The following is a 16,826-nucleotide window of genomic DNA, read 5'->3' as shown; positions in this document are numbered from 1 at the left end:
AGAGAATATCAGGATTTGCCAGTGTCCTGAGGAGTTGATGCACTTCTTCAGAACAATGGTTAATTCACTGTTGTATATGACTCATGTTAGTAATGATTTATAATGATATACTCCATAGGTGATGCCATCCAGTAACTTCTACAGAAAGAAAATCTGCTCAGAGAGTTCGTATCTGCTACAGTCTGCCTTTGCATTTTATCTAGGAGTGGTGATAGTACTAACAAGTAAACTCAATCAGTTTGTTAAAAAAATAAATAAATTGTTAGTTTCCCTCAAATTTTAAAGCATCTCTCTTTGAATTTTGCAGCTGACATGGGCTTTGCCCGATTATTTAATTCACCTCTGAAGCCTTTAGCAGACTTGGATCCAGTAGTTGTAACCTTCTGGTATCGAGCTCCAGAGTTGCTTCTTGGAGCAAGGCATTATACCAAAGCTATTGGTAAGTAAACTGGACAAAAATGTTCTGTTTTGTTCTTTATGTAAACTGTACCCAAATATTAAAGCTTTGATAAATTGTTCAAAGGACAGTAGCTGAGTTAAAGGTATATTCCTTGTTTCTTGAAGAAACATGAATCTTTGACAAATTGATTAATTTCCTGGGGTCTCAGGCTATATATAGAAATGAAATATATTGCTGGGTTTTATCTCCAAATGCCCTGCAATGCAATCTAAGTTTGTGGTTTTCACACAGGACTTTCATAAATGCTGTTAGAGGCTATAAAAATATGGAAGCATCTTTGAACTGCTAGTAGAATTCATATTAGGATGACTGTGAGGCAAAGTGCATTAAATTTATTGCAGAGGTTATTACCTAGTGTAATAAAGATATGCAATAAAGATTGTACAGAATGGAGAATATAGTGGCTGCACTGAAGCTAAAATGTAAAATTAAGCTGCATTTTAGCCTCTCTATGTCTTTGAAAAAGACAGATGACAGATGGCCAGAGCTTTTGTGGGCTGTATAACAGGGGAACAGTCCGGCAGCAAACTGGAGGGAGATTAGATTCACTTTTACTGCATTGATCAGCTTTGCTATGGAAGGGAGAGAGACTGTAGGGAAAAGCACTGGGAAGATTTCTCTTGCTGCCTGGTTGAAAAGATGTGTTAAAGGCTGGCAACCAATTCTGGGAGCAAGTAACTTCCCTAGCAGCTACTCCACTTTGCACAGACATGGAGGTTGTATGTGTCAGCATGCTGTTGTTTCTGTAACCTGACAGTCTTTCTCAGAACTCAATCTTTTTTTCTTGTTTTGTTTTGTTTTTTTTAAAGATCCTATCTGTGTTTCTGTCAGCAATTCTCATGTTTATGCCTTAAATGTATTCTTGTTTACTTTTCTGTTAATACTGTGTTTCTTTTATAGATCAGATACATTTTTATATGTTCCTTCAAACTGCTTAATTTGTTGTATTTGCATGTTCCCTCACTTTACTGCTGTTTCATCTGAGGGCAGCGTGTGAAACTGCATGGGTAGTCATAGCCTTTAGTGCATAGTTTTTTCAGTGTAGATAAAAAATTACTGTGTAAAAACACTGAGTAGTGGAGTTATGCTGTTTACATTATTTGCTTTTGTCCTTGTTTATGACCTTGTTCATTCAAGGCTCAGTGTAGCACCAGTTTGAGTTAAAAATTGTGTTTGTATATACTAGAAAAGAATTGAGAAAACAACTGGGAAGATTCAGGAGATCTGATTATTAGATAGGAAAGCAACAGTGAAAAGAGAAAGGTTGTGTGTTCGAGGGTTTTCTTTTTAGTGACTGCTGTGGAAAAATTGTGAGGTGTGTGGGCTTGTAGCAGTTTGTGTGTTACTCTCTTTCAAGGTGTTATTTGGTTTTTACCAACACCACTACTTTTCAGCTTGTAAAAATGTAAATGACTCTTTGGGGTCATTTGCTACTTAAACTGGGCTGATCAGTGATTGCACATTTCTTGGTCAGGACAATGTGTCACTGAAAGGGCAAGATGCTGGTTGGCTGTTCTTTCTTTGTGTTTTGTGTGTTGACCATTACCCCAATAGTTTCCTTCACTTGATTATTCTTAACCAGAATAATTTTTTACAATGTAAAATTGTAACTACACTTCAGAAACCCCACAAAAACTCATATGCTATTCTCTCAGCTCCTGTGTAGTTTCTGAATTGGGTACCTCCATTCAAAGCTAAAAGAAAAAGTTGAGGAAGTATTTCACTTCTGCAATAGAATCTTGACCTTATCTCTGATAAGCTAAACACTAACATTCTGCCTCATCCAGATGGTTTTGGAAAGATTCATTTGTTGTTCTTTTTATTTCTGTTCTCCTTTTTTAAAGATATTTGGGCCATAGGGTGTATATTTGCAGAGCTGCTAACATCAGAGCCAATATTCCATTGTCGACAAGAAGATATCAAAACTAGTAATCCTTATCACCATGACCAGCTGGACAGAATATTCAATGTAATGGGATTTCCTGCAGGTACATACCGTATTTTTTATCACTGCTGTTCAAAGAAAGATATCCATATTGCTTTCTTTGCATATGAAGGTGGCAGCTGATCAAAGCAGCAAAGCTGTTCAAACACCATCTTTGTTTCATGAGCTATAAATCTAGAATCCAATGGTCAAATTAGGTATTTTCCCTTTTATTGATGATTGGGTTATCTTTGTGTATACATGTACCAATGCTTTATTATTTTAAAAGATTGTATTTAATGCTGGGTGATTAAAAATGAGAAGGAATATTTCTACATTGCTTCAGTACTGATTATTGATTTGCAAGGTGACTGATGATTTATGAAACCAAGCCAAAAAAATATATTTAGTGAATATTGTGCATTTGTTTAGTTCATGCCAAATTAAATGTAGCATTTGGAAGTAATGGAGGGTATTGATCCCCCCCGCCACGTGGTAGAAAGCTGGTGGTATAGAAAAAATTTCTTTATGCCAAACAGGAAGAAAGAACTGGTTGTATGAACCAAAACAAATTAGTGGGGATATCACTTGTTGCATTTTCCCCTCAGTGTTAGTCACACTTTGTTTTTATGCCGTCTGCCTTGCTTCTTCAGTTAATACTTTGTTTTCTAGTGTTCACATGATTGCAGGTGTCAGAGTAACAGAGGCCTTATTTTTGTTTTAAACCTTGTTTATCTTTCTCCTCACTGCTTGTGTTCCCTGCTCCACTGTTAATTGTTTGGGTTTTTTTTTTCCTGAACTTGCCTCTTCCTTTCACATGACTTTTGTGGTCTATATGTTTGTGTTGGTTCTAGAATTTTGTTATTAAACATGCTCTTATTTTTGCTTTTGCCTTTTCTTGTGTGTATGTGCTTCATTGCTTCTGTACTGCTCTATGAGATTCACGGAAATGTTGCCTTTGCATATTGTCTCCGTAGTTTTGCTTCTTCAAGCAATACTGTCCCCTTCTGCTTTTGAGCTAGAATTTTACCCTTTTATACTTTTCTTAGTTCATTTGGGTTTTACATTGGTTCTGTATAGCTTATGTAAGTAGATCACACTCTCATTTTGGTTTTCTGATTGGGTTAATGAATCCTTTCTAATGGTCTGTGTTTGACCTTTGGAGTTCTTTGGTTTTTATCAAGAAATGCTTTTCATTCAGTTGCAGCAGTTTTTTGCATTTTAATTGACACTTGCCATATCTGAAATAGTTTCTCATGTCTATGGGATAGGAAAGAGGAGAGTATTTTTTTTAACTAAGCAATAATTAAGTAATTATATCTTATTTATTTATTCAGTGCTTTTAAACTCGCTTTTCTGCAGTAGTGATCAGACTTAGTAAAGATTTTAATTGAACCAAATTAGTTGCCCACAGAGCCTTTTCAAGAGTTGGAGCTTAAGACATTTGAGGTTAGGTGCTGGTAGTGAGTCTTTTGTTTTATTTTAAAATCCATTTTGGCCTTGGTCTACATTGAGGTGAATTATTCTTCATTTTGAATGTGCAACTTTACTTTTTCTTAACTTTTTGTTTAATAACTGTATATTTTACTTTGCTGAAGTACCTCTGGGCAGTTTCCTGTAACTAAAAGTGCTGTCAGAACAGAGAATCCCTTAGAAGAAGACAGGGTTTGCTGGAGTCCTGTGTACTCCTGTCCTGAGATCACAGCTGTGTCTAAATAAATTAAATAACGGTCCTGAAGTGGTCAAGCTCAAGGCCTAACGTGTTTTTCTTCAGCATTGTTTTTTGGCCACTCTAGCTGGCATCTTTTTTTCGAATTCTTGGGTTAATCAGCACCCAGCTGGAGCCTCTTAGGTGTTGGTATGATTTATTGCGAAGAGATGATGAAGGAGTAGGAGCCAGGGAGTACAAAGGCATAAGTAACTACAACATTAGAGAAGTAGAATTTAAATGAGCAAATATCAAGGCTGTGGAGATACCTGGAAATGCTTTGTTTTACTCAGAGAGAAAGGGAAAAAAATAACTAATATTGCTTTGCAGATAAAGATTGGGAAGACATAAAAAAGATGCCAGAACATTCAACCTTAATGAAAGATTTCCGGAGAAACACGTAAGTCTGGGTTGAGCTTTCTTGATAAAGCATATTTTACATCTCTTTGCTACACTAAATTTCTTGCAGTTTGAGTTGTTTTCTATGATGATGCCAAACAAGGACTATGAAATTGTTATGACTTAGATTGTGAAAAATGAAAAATAAAGTTGTTTCATAGTGGTGGACTTGGCCTGTTGGGGTGGTGTGGATCAGAAGAGTAGCCAGAGTCTGTAAGGGTAAGGTGGCAGCTGTGAAACCGGTGATGCCAGTAAGACCCCATGTAGCTCAAGTTTGCAAAGCACAGTGTGGCAAAGCACAGCTGTTCCCAAATCTGTGGTACTGGCAGTGATTTTCGGTAATAGCTGCTTAAAAGGGGTCTGGTAACCTTTTACCATTTCCTAGCAAACAGTGAGTATCATTGTCAGGTTTGGTGTCTAGGGTAGCTTACAGTGACTAAAGAAGAAAATCCCCTTCAGCTTTGCTGTCACGTTGCCATAGGCTAATACCTGCACTTAAAATACCACCCCATTGCCTGATTTCTGTGCTGAGGCATTTGGGGCTGTATAGTTACATGCACTTCTTGCATCTGCCAGGTTATTGCAACCATTTAGAAACCTTTTTTTTTGAGCTTCTCTTCAAAAATTAAATACAGTATAGTAGTAAAATTGCTACCAGGCAGTTTAAATCTAGTTGATAGTTTGCTGTCTGCACACTCTGGGTTCGAAGTGTGCTTTTTGTGTGGGTATGATATGCTTTTATGAGGATGTGAGGGAAACATGCCTTTCTGCAGTTCTCATTCTTAAGCAATCTCTGGTGTTGATAGTTGTGGTTTTTCCCTGCTTATTGGATTTGCAGGAGACTAAACTGTTCTTATTAATATGTTTTGTGACTACCAGGAAAACTTTGCAGTATCAATGTTTTGCATATTAGAAATACCACTTCTGTTTACTTTTCTAGGTATACCAACTGCAGCCTTATCAAATATATGGAAAAACACAAAGTTAAACCAGATAGTAAGGCATTCCACTTGGTAAGTTCCTGCAGACATAAAAAATCCCTTCTATATGTTACAGTTGTTTCAAGTAAGTGTTGAGCTAGTGTCAAGTCCAATGTAACTAACTTTATAAATAAAGTTAGGAATAACTGATACTCTGCAGTCTGAAAATTGCAAAATCACTATCTTCTCACATTGATGAAATACCTTCTCACATTGATAAAATGATTCTGAGTGTCCATTCACCAGATTAGGTTCAGTATCAAGTCATTTTGAAGGTTTTGTTCTTTAAGTCATGTTATAGTCGTGTTAGCCTGTAGTTATATTTGCAGTGTTGCTGCGGTTTTGTTTTTTTCATTAGTCATTTTGCTGCTTTGCATACTTTCAATAGTTTACTTTTACTTTTAAAAATTCCTGTATGACTGATTTTTTGATCATCCATATGGTTCCTTTGGTCCATATAAACTGTAGTGATTGTCCCATTAATTGATGATGTATGAAGTTTACTGCATTTTTATTGTGTCATTTAGTCAGATGATCTTTACATCAAGAAGTTATTAATATAGAAAATATTTGTGATAATATCTAGAAGGTTCACTTCTGTGTGGCATCTGTACAAGGGGGCAGAACCAAAGTTTTGATTCCTTGGGTGGATAACGGTTGCACAATCATTTTGATTTCTTTTTGTATGGCTGATCATGACCAAGACTTGTCATCCTGTGTTGGACAGCTCTAGAATTCAATCACCACAAATGATGCTAGTATTTTGCAGTGCTTTTTATTCGTGTTTTTCAGTGTGTTGGCAGCTCTTTGTCATGTTTTGCCTTTTCCTTTTCTGGCTCTTGGCAATGCTTTTTGAGAGAGTAAGAGTTGGCTTGTTCAACGTGCTATTCTGTAAAAACTTCATGTAGACTCAGAGAGCTGTGAGTTCTTGTGGATGATGTGAAAAACAAAACTGAATTGATCGTGGTAATTCATAGTTATCAAGTTCTTAACCATGCTGTCAAAACTGAAGGCTGAGGAGGGAAATGTACTTTCTCAACCTCAGCTTTTGAAGTATGGAGATTTGCAATGCAGTTATGAATTTTCACATGCAGTTATGAATTTCTCCTAGTGAAAGGAGATGACCAGTTCAGACTTAGATCATGACACTGGATCTTTTTAAGGTGAATGTATGAATCCTATAAAAGGCATGAGTAGGAAATGTAAATTAATTTTATTTACATGTGTATTTTCTTGTTTAAAAATACCCACTGCAGGTTAAAAGTGAAGCATTTGTTTTAAAGTCTTTGACGATATGTCATGGTGTAGTTTTGCTTTGGACACTTTGTTGTCATGTTGAAACATGAAAACTCTCTATTTTTCTGTGTGGTATCTGAAGGTTATCTCATGTGGCTTGTCCAGCACAGCTGTATTCCACACAGCTGCCAGAGTGGATGGAGAGAAGTATCTGCATGTACAGCAGACTTTTTGAATAAAAACCACGTAGTTTAAGAATGCATCACTGCAACTCAGCACTAGAGCTAAATAAAATAGTTATGGTCTGGTGTTCCTAGTTCACAAGGCCTCATCTAGGGTGCTGTGTCCAGAGGAGGGCCATAAAGGTGATCAGAGGTTTGGAACACCTCTCCTCTGAAGACAGGCTGAGGCAGCAGGGCTTGTTCAGCCTGGAGAAGAGAAGGCTCCCATGAGACCTTATAACACCTTTCAGTACTTGGAAGGGGGTCTCCAAGAGAGCTGGAGAGGAACGTTCTTTTGATAGAACAAGAGATAATGGCTTTCTAATGAAAGAAGGTAGATTTGGATTGGACATTAGGAAGAAATTCTTTATTCAGAGAGTGATGAGGCACTGGAACCTGTTGCACAAAGTTCAGGATGCCCCATCATTGGAAGTGTTCAAGGTCAGGCTGGACAGGGCTCTTAGTAACCTAGTTTAGTTAAAAGTGTCCCTGCCCATGGCAGGGGGCTGGACTAACTGACCTTGAAAGGGCCCTTCCAACCCAAATTATTTTGTGATTAAAGGTGCTAGTACATTGTGGAAACTTTTTGAAAGGTTTTGATAGAACACTTGTGACTGGAACTGAGTGTCCTGGGCTTTGCAAGTGAAAATAGGTGTCCCTTGATAGGAAATGAAGTTACTGTTTTAACAGGAGAGAAGAATATGGTTATGCCATTTTGGTTAGATTTTTGAATTCAGACACATTTGTATCGTCCTAACTTTCAGGAATACAGTGAAGTTTCTATAAATGGTTTTGGTAATGTAAAGGTGTTTTTTTTTTTTTTTTTTTTTTTCTTTTCAGCTTCAGAAATTGCTCACTATGGATCCAATAAAGAGAATTACCTCAGAACAGGCTATGCAGGATCCTTACTTCTTGGAAGATCCTCTTCCCACGTCCGAGTAAGTGGTCAGTTTATTAACCTATAAGTGCATTCAGAGATGCTTTAGAGCTGTGCCTTCTCTCTGCCCTAAGTATGTTTGTGAATTTTGAGCTAAATACTGGCTAACAACCGAAGAAAGCTATAACCACTAAAACACCATTTGTGGTTTTTAAAATTAAGTAGCATTTTTATTAATCTCTTGCTTTATGGAACTTTGATCCTATTAGTTGCAGCACTAATCTTGTTACTCACTGACAGGTTGATTATGCATGCTACAGATCTTGCTAGACAACTGCTAAGTGCCCGCAGGTCCGCTTCTCTGCCTCAGAATGCCAGATGACAGTCTCTAATTAGTTTACATTTTTGTCTTAGCCTTTGTTGTAAATTCACCGGGTGGGGAAAGTCAAGTCTGTGTCTCTGTGCTGTCATCCTTAACAACTCAAATCCATTTTCTGTAGACACTCCTCTTTTTTGTTTGCATAGGCGGATTTACAAAAGGGGAAAAATTTATGGACAGTGAATGATTTCATTAAAAATTAAGCCCTTCTTCCAAAAGGCTAGCCAGAGAGCATGGCTGTACACCCTTTTAGGAAAGCTATTAGTACATCCTGTCTGTGATTCTCTACCCTTATGTAGGGAAGAATTTATAAAATATGTATACTTAAAAGGAATTAATTAAAAATTAAATTATTTCACTAAAGCCTGCTGGATTATTTATAGCATTTCCTGAACTGTCTCTGTGATTTAAAGTCATGTGAATGATTGCCTGTTGCACAAACTGCTTTTAGGATAGTGTTTGACTTTTTTCTCAAATTTAGGTTGACTTTTTAATGTGAATGCACAATGAGTATTGCTAACAGGTGTACAGAGACTTTATTATAAATACATTCTCCTGGTGAAGTGCAGGTAAATATTAGCTTGCGCTAGAAGTAGCAAATCCATGTGGACTGTGAGATATGAGTTGATAGGTGAAATTTCTAGTTACTTTTAAACTTTTTTTGAGGTGTTTTTTTTAATAGTCAGTGGAGTTTCCAGGAGTATTTTTAGTTAGTCCTGAGACTGTGAATTACACAATAGCTATAGTGAGATAGCTCTTTGTGTCCTTGTAGATACCTAACAAGTGATGGAGCTTTCTAACCAACAAAAAAAATTACTGAGAGCTTAAGTTAGTGTATAAGAGAGAAATGAATGTTAAAATCAAATGTGAATATGTTTTTGCAAAGTTTAGAATATGGTGATAGTCAGACAGGGAAAACCTCTCCCTTAGTTACAAGTATGAAAGGATGGCTTAGGCAGCTTGAAACACTATCATGGGTAAAGTGTGAATCTTACAGGTCTTACCCTTCTGTTCCAATACAGTGATAAATAGACTTTTTTGGGGGACAGTGTTTTTGCAGGTTGTCAAATCCCTTACCCAAAACGAGAATTTTTAACAGAAGAAGAACCAGATGATAAAGGAGACAAAGTAAGTACTAGAAGAACAGTATCATCATGTTTCACTGGCTTTTACACTATTTCCTGATTTTATGTTATTTCATGTACTGCTTTTGAGTTGAAATTTTTCTTTGTGTTTAAACAATTGAGAAGAACCAGCAGCAGCAGCAGGGCAATAACCATACTAATGGAACTGGTCATCCAGGGAACCAAGACAACAGTCACACACAGGGACCCCCACTGAAAAAAGTGAGAGTTGTTCCTCCTACCACTACCTCAGGTGGACTTATTATGACCTCAGACTATCAGGTATTTTGTTTTATTCACATATTGTGTATTTGTTTTTCATGTTTAGAGCAGTATATCTTCAAACTAAAAAAGTAATTTTGTAAATGTCACTGTATTGATTGTTACTTTTTGGCATATTTTTTTTTCAGATTCATTTAGTTGATGATTTGTTGATATCCTGATGTTCTTTAGGTTAGCAGTTAGGAAATTAGGATCAGACATTATTAGAATTATTAATTATCACCTTCATATTAGGGAATGGTAATGGACCAGGAACCTTTTACGCCGTCTTCTGTATCACCTAAAAATGCCATTTCTTGCTTGAACAAACATGCAATGGTAGGAGGCAGAGGATGTAGCAGTAAAAAAGCTGTGAAATAAGAATCTGAACAAGTGTTTTAGTTGGGTTAATGGATGTGGAAACAGTATTTTGGATGACAAATAAAGACTTGGCATGATGCTGTCATATAATCTCTTTTGAAGATCAAGGGAGATTCCAGGTTGAGTAAGCCAAATATTGCAGATCTGAAGACCGGTGAGGTGGTGGCAGTCAATGAGTGAGGAAGATGAGGCAGTGCATTGGGAAAAAGCACTTGAGGAAAACATGAAAAATGTGTTCTGGCCTTCCTGCATTTGAGCTTGTGGTCAGACATTAAGAATCAGAGCCTGGAGTATAAGAATATCTTTGTGATCCCAGCAAATGATACCTGAGTTTTTGGGTTTGGATAAGGCTACTACTGGAGATGGGGGAGAAGAGAGTTAAGGACAGAACCTTTAGTTAATACAAGCTTAGAAGTTACAAAAGAGGAGCAGGGAAGACTTCAAATGATTCACAGGAGCAGTTAGCGAACTGCAGATTTTTGCAAGCCTAGGGAATAGGGGGTTTCAAGAGGAGGCATGCTGCTGGAAGTGTTTGAGTTTTGCCTGCAGGAACTGACCGTTGCATACTGGTTCACATGGAATGCATGGTACAGGTGGCTGGACAGTCTTGGATGAAATCAAAAGATGGGGAAGTTGGAAACTACTGGCAATATTTTCAGTTTTAAAGGTTGATATCTAAATGTGAGACCCTGATAATGGAAACCCACTTAGCTGGGCTTACAGTCTGTAGCAAAACATAAGGGAGAGTTAAAAACAGAGTAAAGCTGCTGCTGCAACTTTCAGTCTTGCCTTTCAGTCTGATACAGCTTCTCCATGAACCACCAATGGGCTTTGAAATCTTGTGTTTCAGAGTTTGTTCCTCAGAGTACCAGATAGCCTCAGAAGCTGCCTGGGGGCATCACCTTCATCCTTACCTAAATCTGTGTATGCTCAGCATTGGCCAAAACTTGAAAGGACTACAAAAATGTAAAATAAGATCATTTTCAGGAGCTTTATTGTGAGACTCTTCATGTAGTCCCCAAGTGCCTTTATTCAGTTTATCCCAGGACATCAATAACACATCAGTTTGCAAGTCATTCTCTTTGAACAATATACATTTTTAGAGCTGTTTGAGACAGTGGTGAGCCTTAACTATAGTTCTGCAGGGTGGGGTGCCTCTAAGTATAAATGTCATCTATCTTTTAGTAGGATTATCCATCACAGGCACTCTTACAGGCATTTCATCCCTTTCAATCTGGCAAGCTGCAGTCAGTTGCTGTTTTGGCCTTTTAATTGGCTCTTTCTTCTACTTCTTAAAAACACACATACAGAGCAGAAGGGAAATGCAGCTGTAACTTTCTTAATCTTGCCCTTGGGTGGAGTCACACATCTAAGGAGGTTGATTCAGAGGTTGTGTGTACTGTGTCAGGGAGCCCCATTTACATGCCCTATTTACATGCCCTTCACCTCATTTTGCTGCTGCATTGGGGCATTTTGAACAAACTTCAGCTCCTAGTTCTGTGGGCCAGAGCTGAGGTTTGCTGGCTGACAAGTCAGAGGAATCAAATTGCTTGGCCGGAGTTGGCATTGGTTTGTTTTCAGTTCATGCTCATCAGAATTTTTGTACTCACAGATCTCCATCCTGGGATTACAGCTGGGGGCAGCCCTTGTTGACAAATGAAATTTCAGAATACTACTCCCTTAAGATAATGATAACTGCTGCTTTTCAGGAGCTCTTACTGCTAACTTGACTACTCCTGACCAGTCTTTCTGCTGTCTCTCTAGGAGGAAAAATGCCTGGTTTTCAAAAAAATACATCCTTTTCCCCCTAGCCTTGCAAGAGGCAGTCAGTAGATTTGTTCTGATTAAGGTGTCTGGAAAACATGAGAATCAAAGAGAGGAGACCTGAACTTGCCAGCACTAGAACAAAAGCAGTTAAGAGTTTCCACTGATGGTTTCAGGTCTCCCTGAAAAAATTCCTCACATTTTTTGCTTCTGATCCAGCAGCTTGAGGAGAGGGAAAACAAACATTACAATACAGCCCTCTGTTTTAATCAAACACCTGTTCCTTTGTTCTTCATTTGATTTGCTCAAATTCCCCATATAAAGCTTGTGAAGAAGGATTGCCATCTCCTGGGCAAGGCACACTAAGACAGTTTCTGCATTCACTCAGAAGTCAAATTACTCTCTGCAGGGCACATTGACCTCATATCCTTTTCTGCCATGCATAAAAATAGTAGACACATGGCACACAGACTTGCCTCCTTGTTTAAATCTGCAATGTGACGCTCCCAAAGGCAATGTGATTAAGCAGGCTGGAGCAATTCCACTACCCTGAGCTTTTGCTTGGGATAACCCTCTGGGTGCTTAATGGTATTTAGAAAGGATTGGATATTTACTTTTTTTCTTAAACAAAAGCCATTTGTTGCTCTGAGTGTCATGAAGTTCTCATCTGATTTTTCATTGCCTCTATCTTAAAATAAGATCTGTTTTAGAAGTCAGGATGCAGGGAGTGTTTTACAACTGAAATGAGTGGTCGGTTTTAAATGGTTAAACTTGTGATGGTTTCCTACACACAGGAGCCACACATGGGCAAAACCAATGTTCAAGACTTTTGCTCTTTGAAGTACATCCTGTATTTGTAACATGGATAAGGGTGACCCAGAGCTGTGACCCTTCTGTTGCTGAGGGACTTAGTCCTTCTCTCAAGGCTGAAGGCAAATGTCAACAAAGTTCGCTGTGCTAATGGTGTGGATCAGCAGTGCTGGTTTGTTCTCCCTGACATTAAGTGCTGGTCCAGCCATTTCTCCCCCTTTTCTCTAGAGGTGTTAGCTCAGTCCCATGAGTGTGTGTTAACAAGTAGAGTATGCCTTTTTTATTTCTGCCATCATCTCAGCTTCCTGGATGTAGCTTCTGTTCTAAATGCTGTACATGGAGAAATTGGGGGTTTTGTTTTTAGTTGTGACTTAATGTTTTACTTTCTCTCAGGGTGTTGGTTCACCACAGTTTTTTCCTATTCAGGTCTTAGTAGTAATGTCCTAGTCCTGGAATAGTTACTTTATAGAAGTTTCCAGACCTCTTTTAGAAGCAGCTTTTCCTGAAAAAGTACTATGTCCTGTGATATCAAGAATTCAGAAGCTACACAGTTTCTAAATGCTCCAAAGTTTGTGAGGGCGTGTAAACCTTAATGTGGATGTAAACCAGCGCAGTATTGTACCGAAATTGTGTTAATTTATTGAAATGTTAAATGCTACTGAGTGGTCAGATACTTACTGAAATTCTCACAGGCAGTCCTTCTTTCCTTTATAACACATGATCAGTAAATAATAACTTTTAGTTTAAAATTGAAGTAGGCAGTTCCTGGTTTGCAGAGAGCTTCTTGCAATGATGAATGCTCCACTCAAATAATTGTGGGAATGCTGGTTGAAAGGGGCCTCTGGAAACCATCTAGCCAAGTCTCCCACTTGGAGCAGGGCTGTTGCTAGTTCTGACTCACTCAGGTTAGCATGGCTTTGTTAAGCTGAGTCTTAAAAACCTTCATAGAGAGAGAGCCCTCACAGACTCTATGGGCAGATTCTTCCAGTGCTGTTCTGGCTCCTTGGTGGTCCCTCCTACAGTGTCCCACCTGAACCTCCCAAGCCACAATCTAAGGACATTTTTGCCTGAAATATCTGGTTCCACTGAGGAACATGTCACTGTTGTCTTTAAACTCTCCTTTGAGCATCTAAAGGCTGCTGATAGACGACGCCTTAGCCCAGTCACAGTGCTCTCAGCCTGTACTCCTAGGTCACACAGAAGGGTGGCGAGTATATCCTCTATGTGTGAAAATCTCCAGAATAAGGCAGTGTGGTTCATCAGCAGTAAGATGCCTCACCTGGACCTCCACCCCAGCCTACCTTCCTGCTAGGAGAAGGGAGCAAGTGGAGAAGAGCACTGTCATGAATGGTGGTGGCCCAGTGTCATGTGCAGGTGCACAGTAGCCATCTGGAGGGTTGGCTGGAGGTTTGACTGTGATGGGTGAAGGTTCCTATTAGGCTGGAGAGCAGAAGGCTGGCAGCTCTCACTTTCTAATCAGGTATTCCTGATGTCTGTTACCTGCTGTAATCAGAGTAAGTGGAGCAAAGCCTGGAAGTGCAGCTGATTTGAGACTGTGTGTGCTGGGTGCCTCTTGAAGAAAGGAGTCAGTAGGTGAAACTGTCTCTCCATGTCCGTGTTACGAAGGGCTGTGTGTCTGTCTTCCCCCCCTGCAGCGTTCCAACCCCCATGCTGCCTACCCCAACCCCGGACCAAGCACATCGCAGCCCCAGAGCAGCATGGGGTACTCAGCTACCTCCCAGCAGCCGCCGCAGTACTCGCACCAGACGCACCGGTACTGAGCCGCACCCGCTGCAGCACCGGCCGCGCAGCTGCTGCCAGGAGCCCGCCTTGGGCCGCAGAATGTACTGTACAACCACACCTCCCACTGTCCCAGCGCCACGGGGCCGGGGGGCTCCCACCTTGTACCTGGTTTTGGGGTTAGACTTGAAAAGAAAGTGCTAGCACGGTTTGTGTTGTGGATATGCTACTTCTGTAGTTTACTTGACATGGTTCAGACTGAGCGATGCATTTTTTTCAGTGACAGTCTGTAGCAGGTGAAGCTGTGAAATGTGCTAGGGGCAAGCATTTTTGTTGTCGTATGTGGTGAATTCTCTTGATGTAACAACTTCATCTGACCGATAGTACACGACATCTTTGAACTGGTACTTGAAGCATACAGTATATGTTACCATGGCAAAAAAGCAAACTAACCGTAACTCTCAGACAGTTTTGATAGACATTTCTTTTTAGTGACTTTTGTGGGTTGGTTCATTTTCCAGCTAGATCGATGTTTTATGACCAACATGATTGCTACGATGAGATTTTTTTAAGAACATGGAAACGTTTGCATTTTTTCCCAGCAATTACAAGCGTCCCAAAGATTTATTTCCAACATAAGTTTTTGTTTTTGTTTTGAAATCTATGACTTGACTGGTATTAAAGCTGCTATTTGATAGTAACATAAGTATGTTGTCATTGATATAAACATGTTTGGTTCAGCAAACAAACTAAAATGATTGTCATAGACAGTGTTTTATTTTTTTTCCTGTTGGTGTTAATGATTTGTGAGCATGCTTTGGGATTAAAAAAGCATGAATGATATTTCCTAAAAAGGTGCGGCATCCATTCAGATATTTTGTCATGATTTTTGAGAACCAGGTGTAGTGGATTTTAAATTTTGTTCAGTTTGTTTGTTTTTTTTTTTTTAATGTTCGCACGTTGTTTAGGGGTGCCATTCCTACTGCAGAGGAACAAGATGTTAGGAGAGCCTTAGAGTTTATGAGGAAAAACTTACATACAATGTACTGTATCAAACTATTTTACATGAATGACACAAGTATTCTGAGTAAAAAAAATCAAACATTGTTAAAACAAGGTGTTATGTAATAAATTTATTTTTCATAAATCTGCATTATGACCTTTGCCTGTATTTCTTTTTATCACTGAAAACCCCCTGCTCCTCCATCCATACATCTATATTTGGTTGTGTCCTGAGAAACAGCATTCAACAGGAATTTATCTTGCAAGGCGGGCTTCCATTAACTGGTGAGAAGGATAATTTTTCTTTTAAACAGCAGAAAAAAAAGTGCATTACTCTTGTTCTGTTTATGTAGCTGATGTGCTGGAGAGACTCTAAAAGTGAGTTTATTACTAGCAACATTTCCTAGATCAGACAGTTCCTTTTCATCTACAAAATCCAGAAGCATTCCTGTCTGGATGTTCTTCTGAGGTTTCTGTAGCTCATTCTTATTTTGGTAGGTAATACCATACTGTGATTTTGACAATACATGGAGGAAATTTTTCTGCAGGTGCTTCATGTGGTGTGAATATCAACTGGTGTGATTCATCCAAATGCACTGAGATGCCAGTGGGGGGCAAAACAAAAACCAAATCATTAGTCTGCCTGAAAGGCAAACCATGTTTGAAGTGAAGATTAAACTGCCTGACGGGATGGACTACAGGTTCAAGTATTCAGAAGGCTTAAGACTAAAGAAGAAAATCTGAGTGCAGAATTTATACTGCTTTTATGGTACTGTATGATGCCCTCTTAATTTTGACATAAAAGGTGTCAAAATCTGTCTTTTCTTGGTTTCCGGAACAAATTAATGTATAGGTGGGAGTGCCTTAAACTTTTTGGTTTGCTTTTCAATTGAAAGCATTTTCAGTTTTTATTCTTAATTTATATATAGGCTTTAAGCTTGCCCGTTCAGTATTGTCCAGACTGTTCCCAAGTACTCAGATGGTGCCAAGAGTAACTTTTTTTTTTCTAAAGTGCTATTGGCCCAGATTTTTTTTCCTACTGATGTATATTCATATTAATGCATAATAGATAATGTTATTCCTGTAATAGCAGACTTTATTTGATACCACTATAAAGTGATGTCTGCAGTTGAAAAGTAGCAGGCTTGCTTCAGTTTCATTTTTGCAAAAGGAAATGCATCCAGTTGACACAAGGGGCTCTTGCCATTAGTTTATGCTTGAATTTAATTTTCTTATTAAGAATGTGTTTGAGATAAAGATGCAGCTTATCAAATAATTATAATAAAACTAAATCATATTCTGCATTTAATTTTGAGTAGCCTGCTACTCTCAATTTCATTCACTTGTGTTCTCAATTTTAGTAGATATATTGCAGATTACATGAAAAAACAGATCCTACAGGGAAGTCAAATCCTAATATTTGACTCGTACTGATGTCTCTGTCATCTGGTCATTTGTTAGGAGGTCCTTGAGATTTTTTTCTCTAGGACTTTGAGAAGAAAAAGTTTTTCAATGCTTGGTATAACCTTTGCTCTCTTGAAGACAGGGTATGATGCTGTA

General features: G+C 38.6%; 1 protein-coding gene across 4 annotated transcripts in view; it reads left to right on the top strand.

Moving 5' to 3' along the window:
• Positions 1 to 15,417, top strand: part of CDK8 (cyclin dependent kinase 8) — a 69,054-nt gene extending 53,637 nt beyond the window's left edge. For 2 of the 4 annotated variants that reach the window (XM_030960874.1, XM_030961131.1), the window contains 8 exons: positions 308 to 439; positions 2,305 to 2,448; positions 4,423 to 4,492; positions 5,432 to 5,504; positions 7,769 to 7,866; positions 9,234 to 9,312; positions 9,432 to 9,590; positions 14,180 to 15,417. In XM_030960874.1, the coding sequence (XP_030816734.1) occupies positions 308 to 439; positions 2,305 to 2,448; positions 4,423 to 4,492; positions 5,432 to 5,504; positions 7,769 to 7,866; positions 9,234 to 9,312; positions 9,432 to 9,590; positions 14,180 to 14,305 (881 nt within the window). In that variant the 3' untranslated portion in view covers positions 14,306 to 15,417. The remainder of the gene's footprint in view (positions 1 to 307; positions 440 to 2,304; positions 2,449 to 4,422; positions 4,493 to 5,431; positions 5,505 to 7,768; positions 7,867 to 9,233; positions 9,313 to 9,431; positions 9,591 to 14,179) is intronic. The other 2 variants (XM_030960960.1, XM_030961046.1) reach the window with 2 other exon arrangements.
• The last annotated feature ends 1,409 nt before the right edge of the window (positions 15,418 to 16,826 follow it).

Source organism: Camarhynchus parvulus, chromosome 1 (assembly GCF_901933205.1).
Source record: "Camarhynchus parvulus chromosome 1, STF_HiC, whole genome shotgun sequence".
In the NCBI taxonomy this organism is placed as follows: domain Eukaryota; kingdom Metazoa; phylum Chordata; class Aves; order Passeriformes; family Thraupidae; genus Camarhynchus; species Camarhynchus parvulus.
The sequence above is the reverse complement of the archived record's forward strand: the minus strand, read 5'-3'. Positions and strand labels throughout refer to the sequence as shown.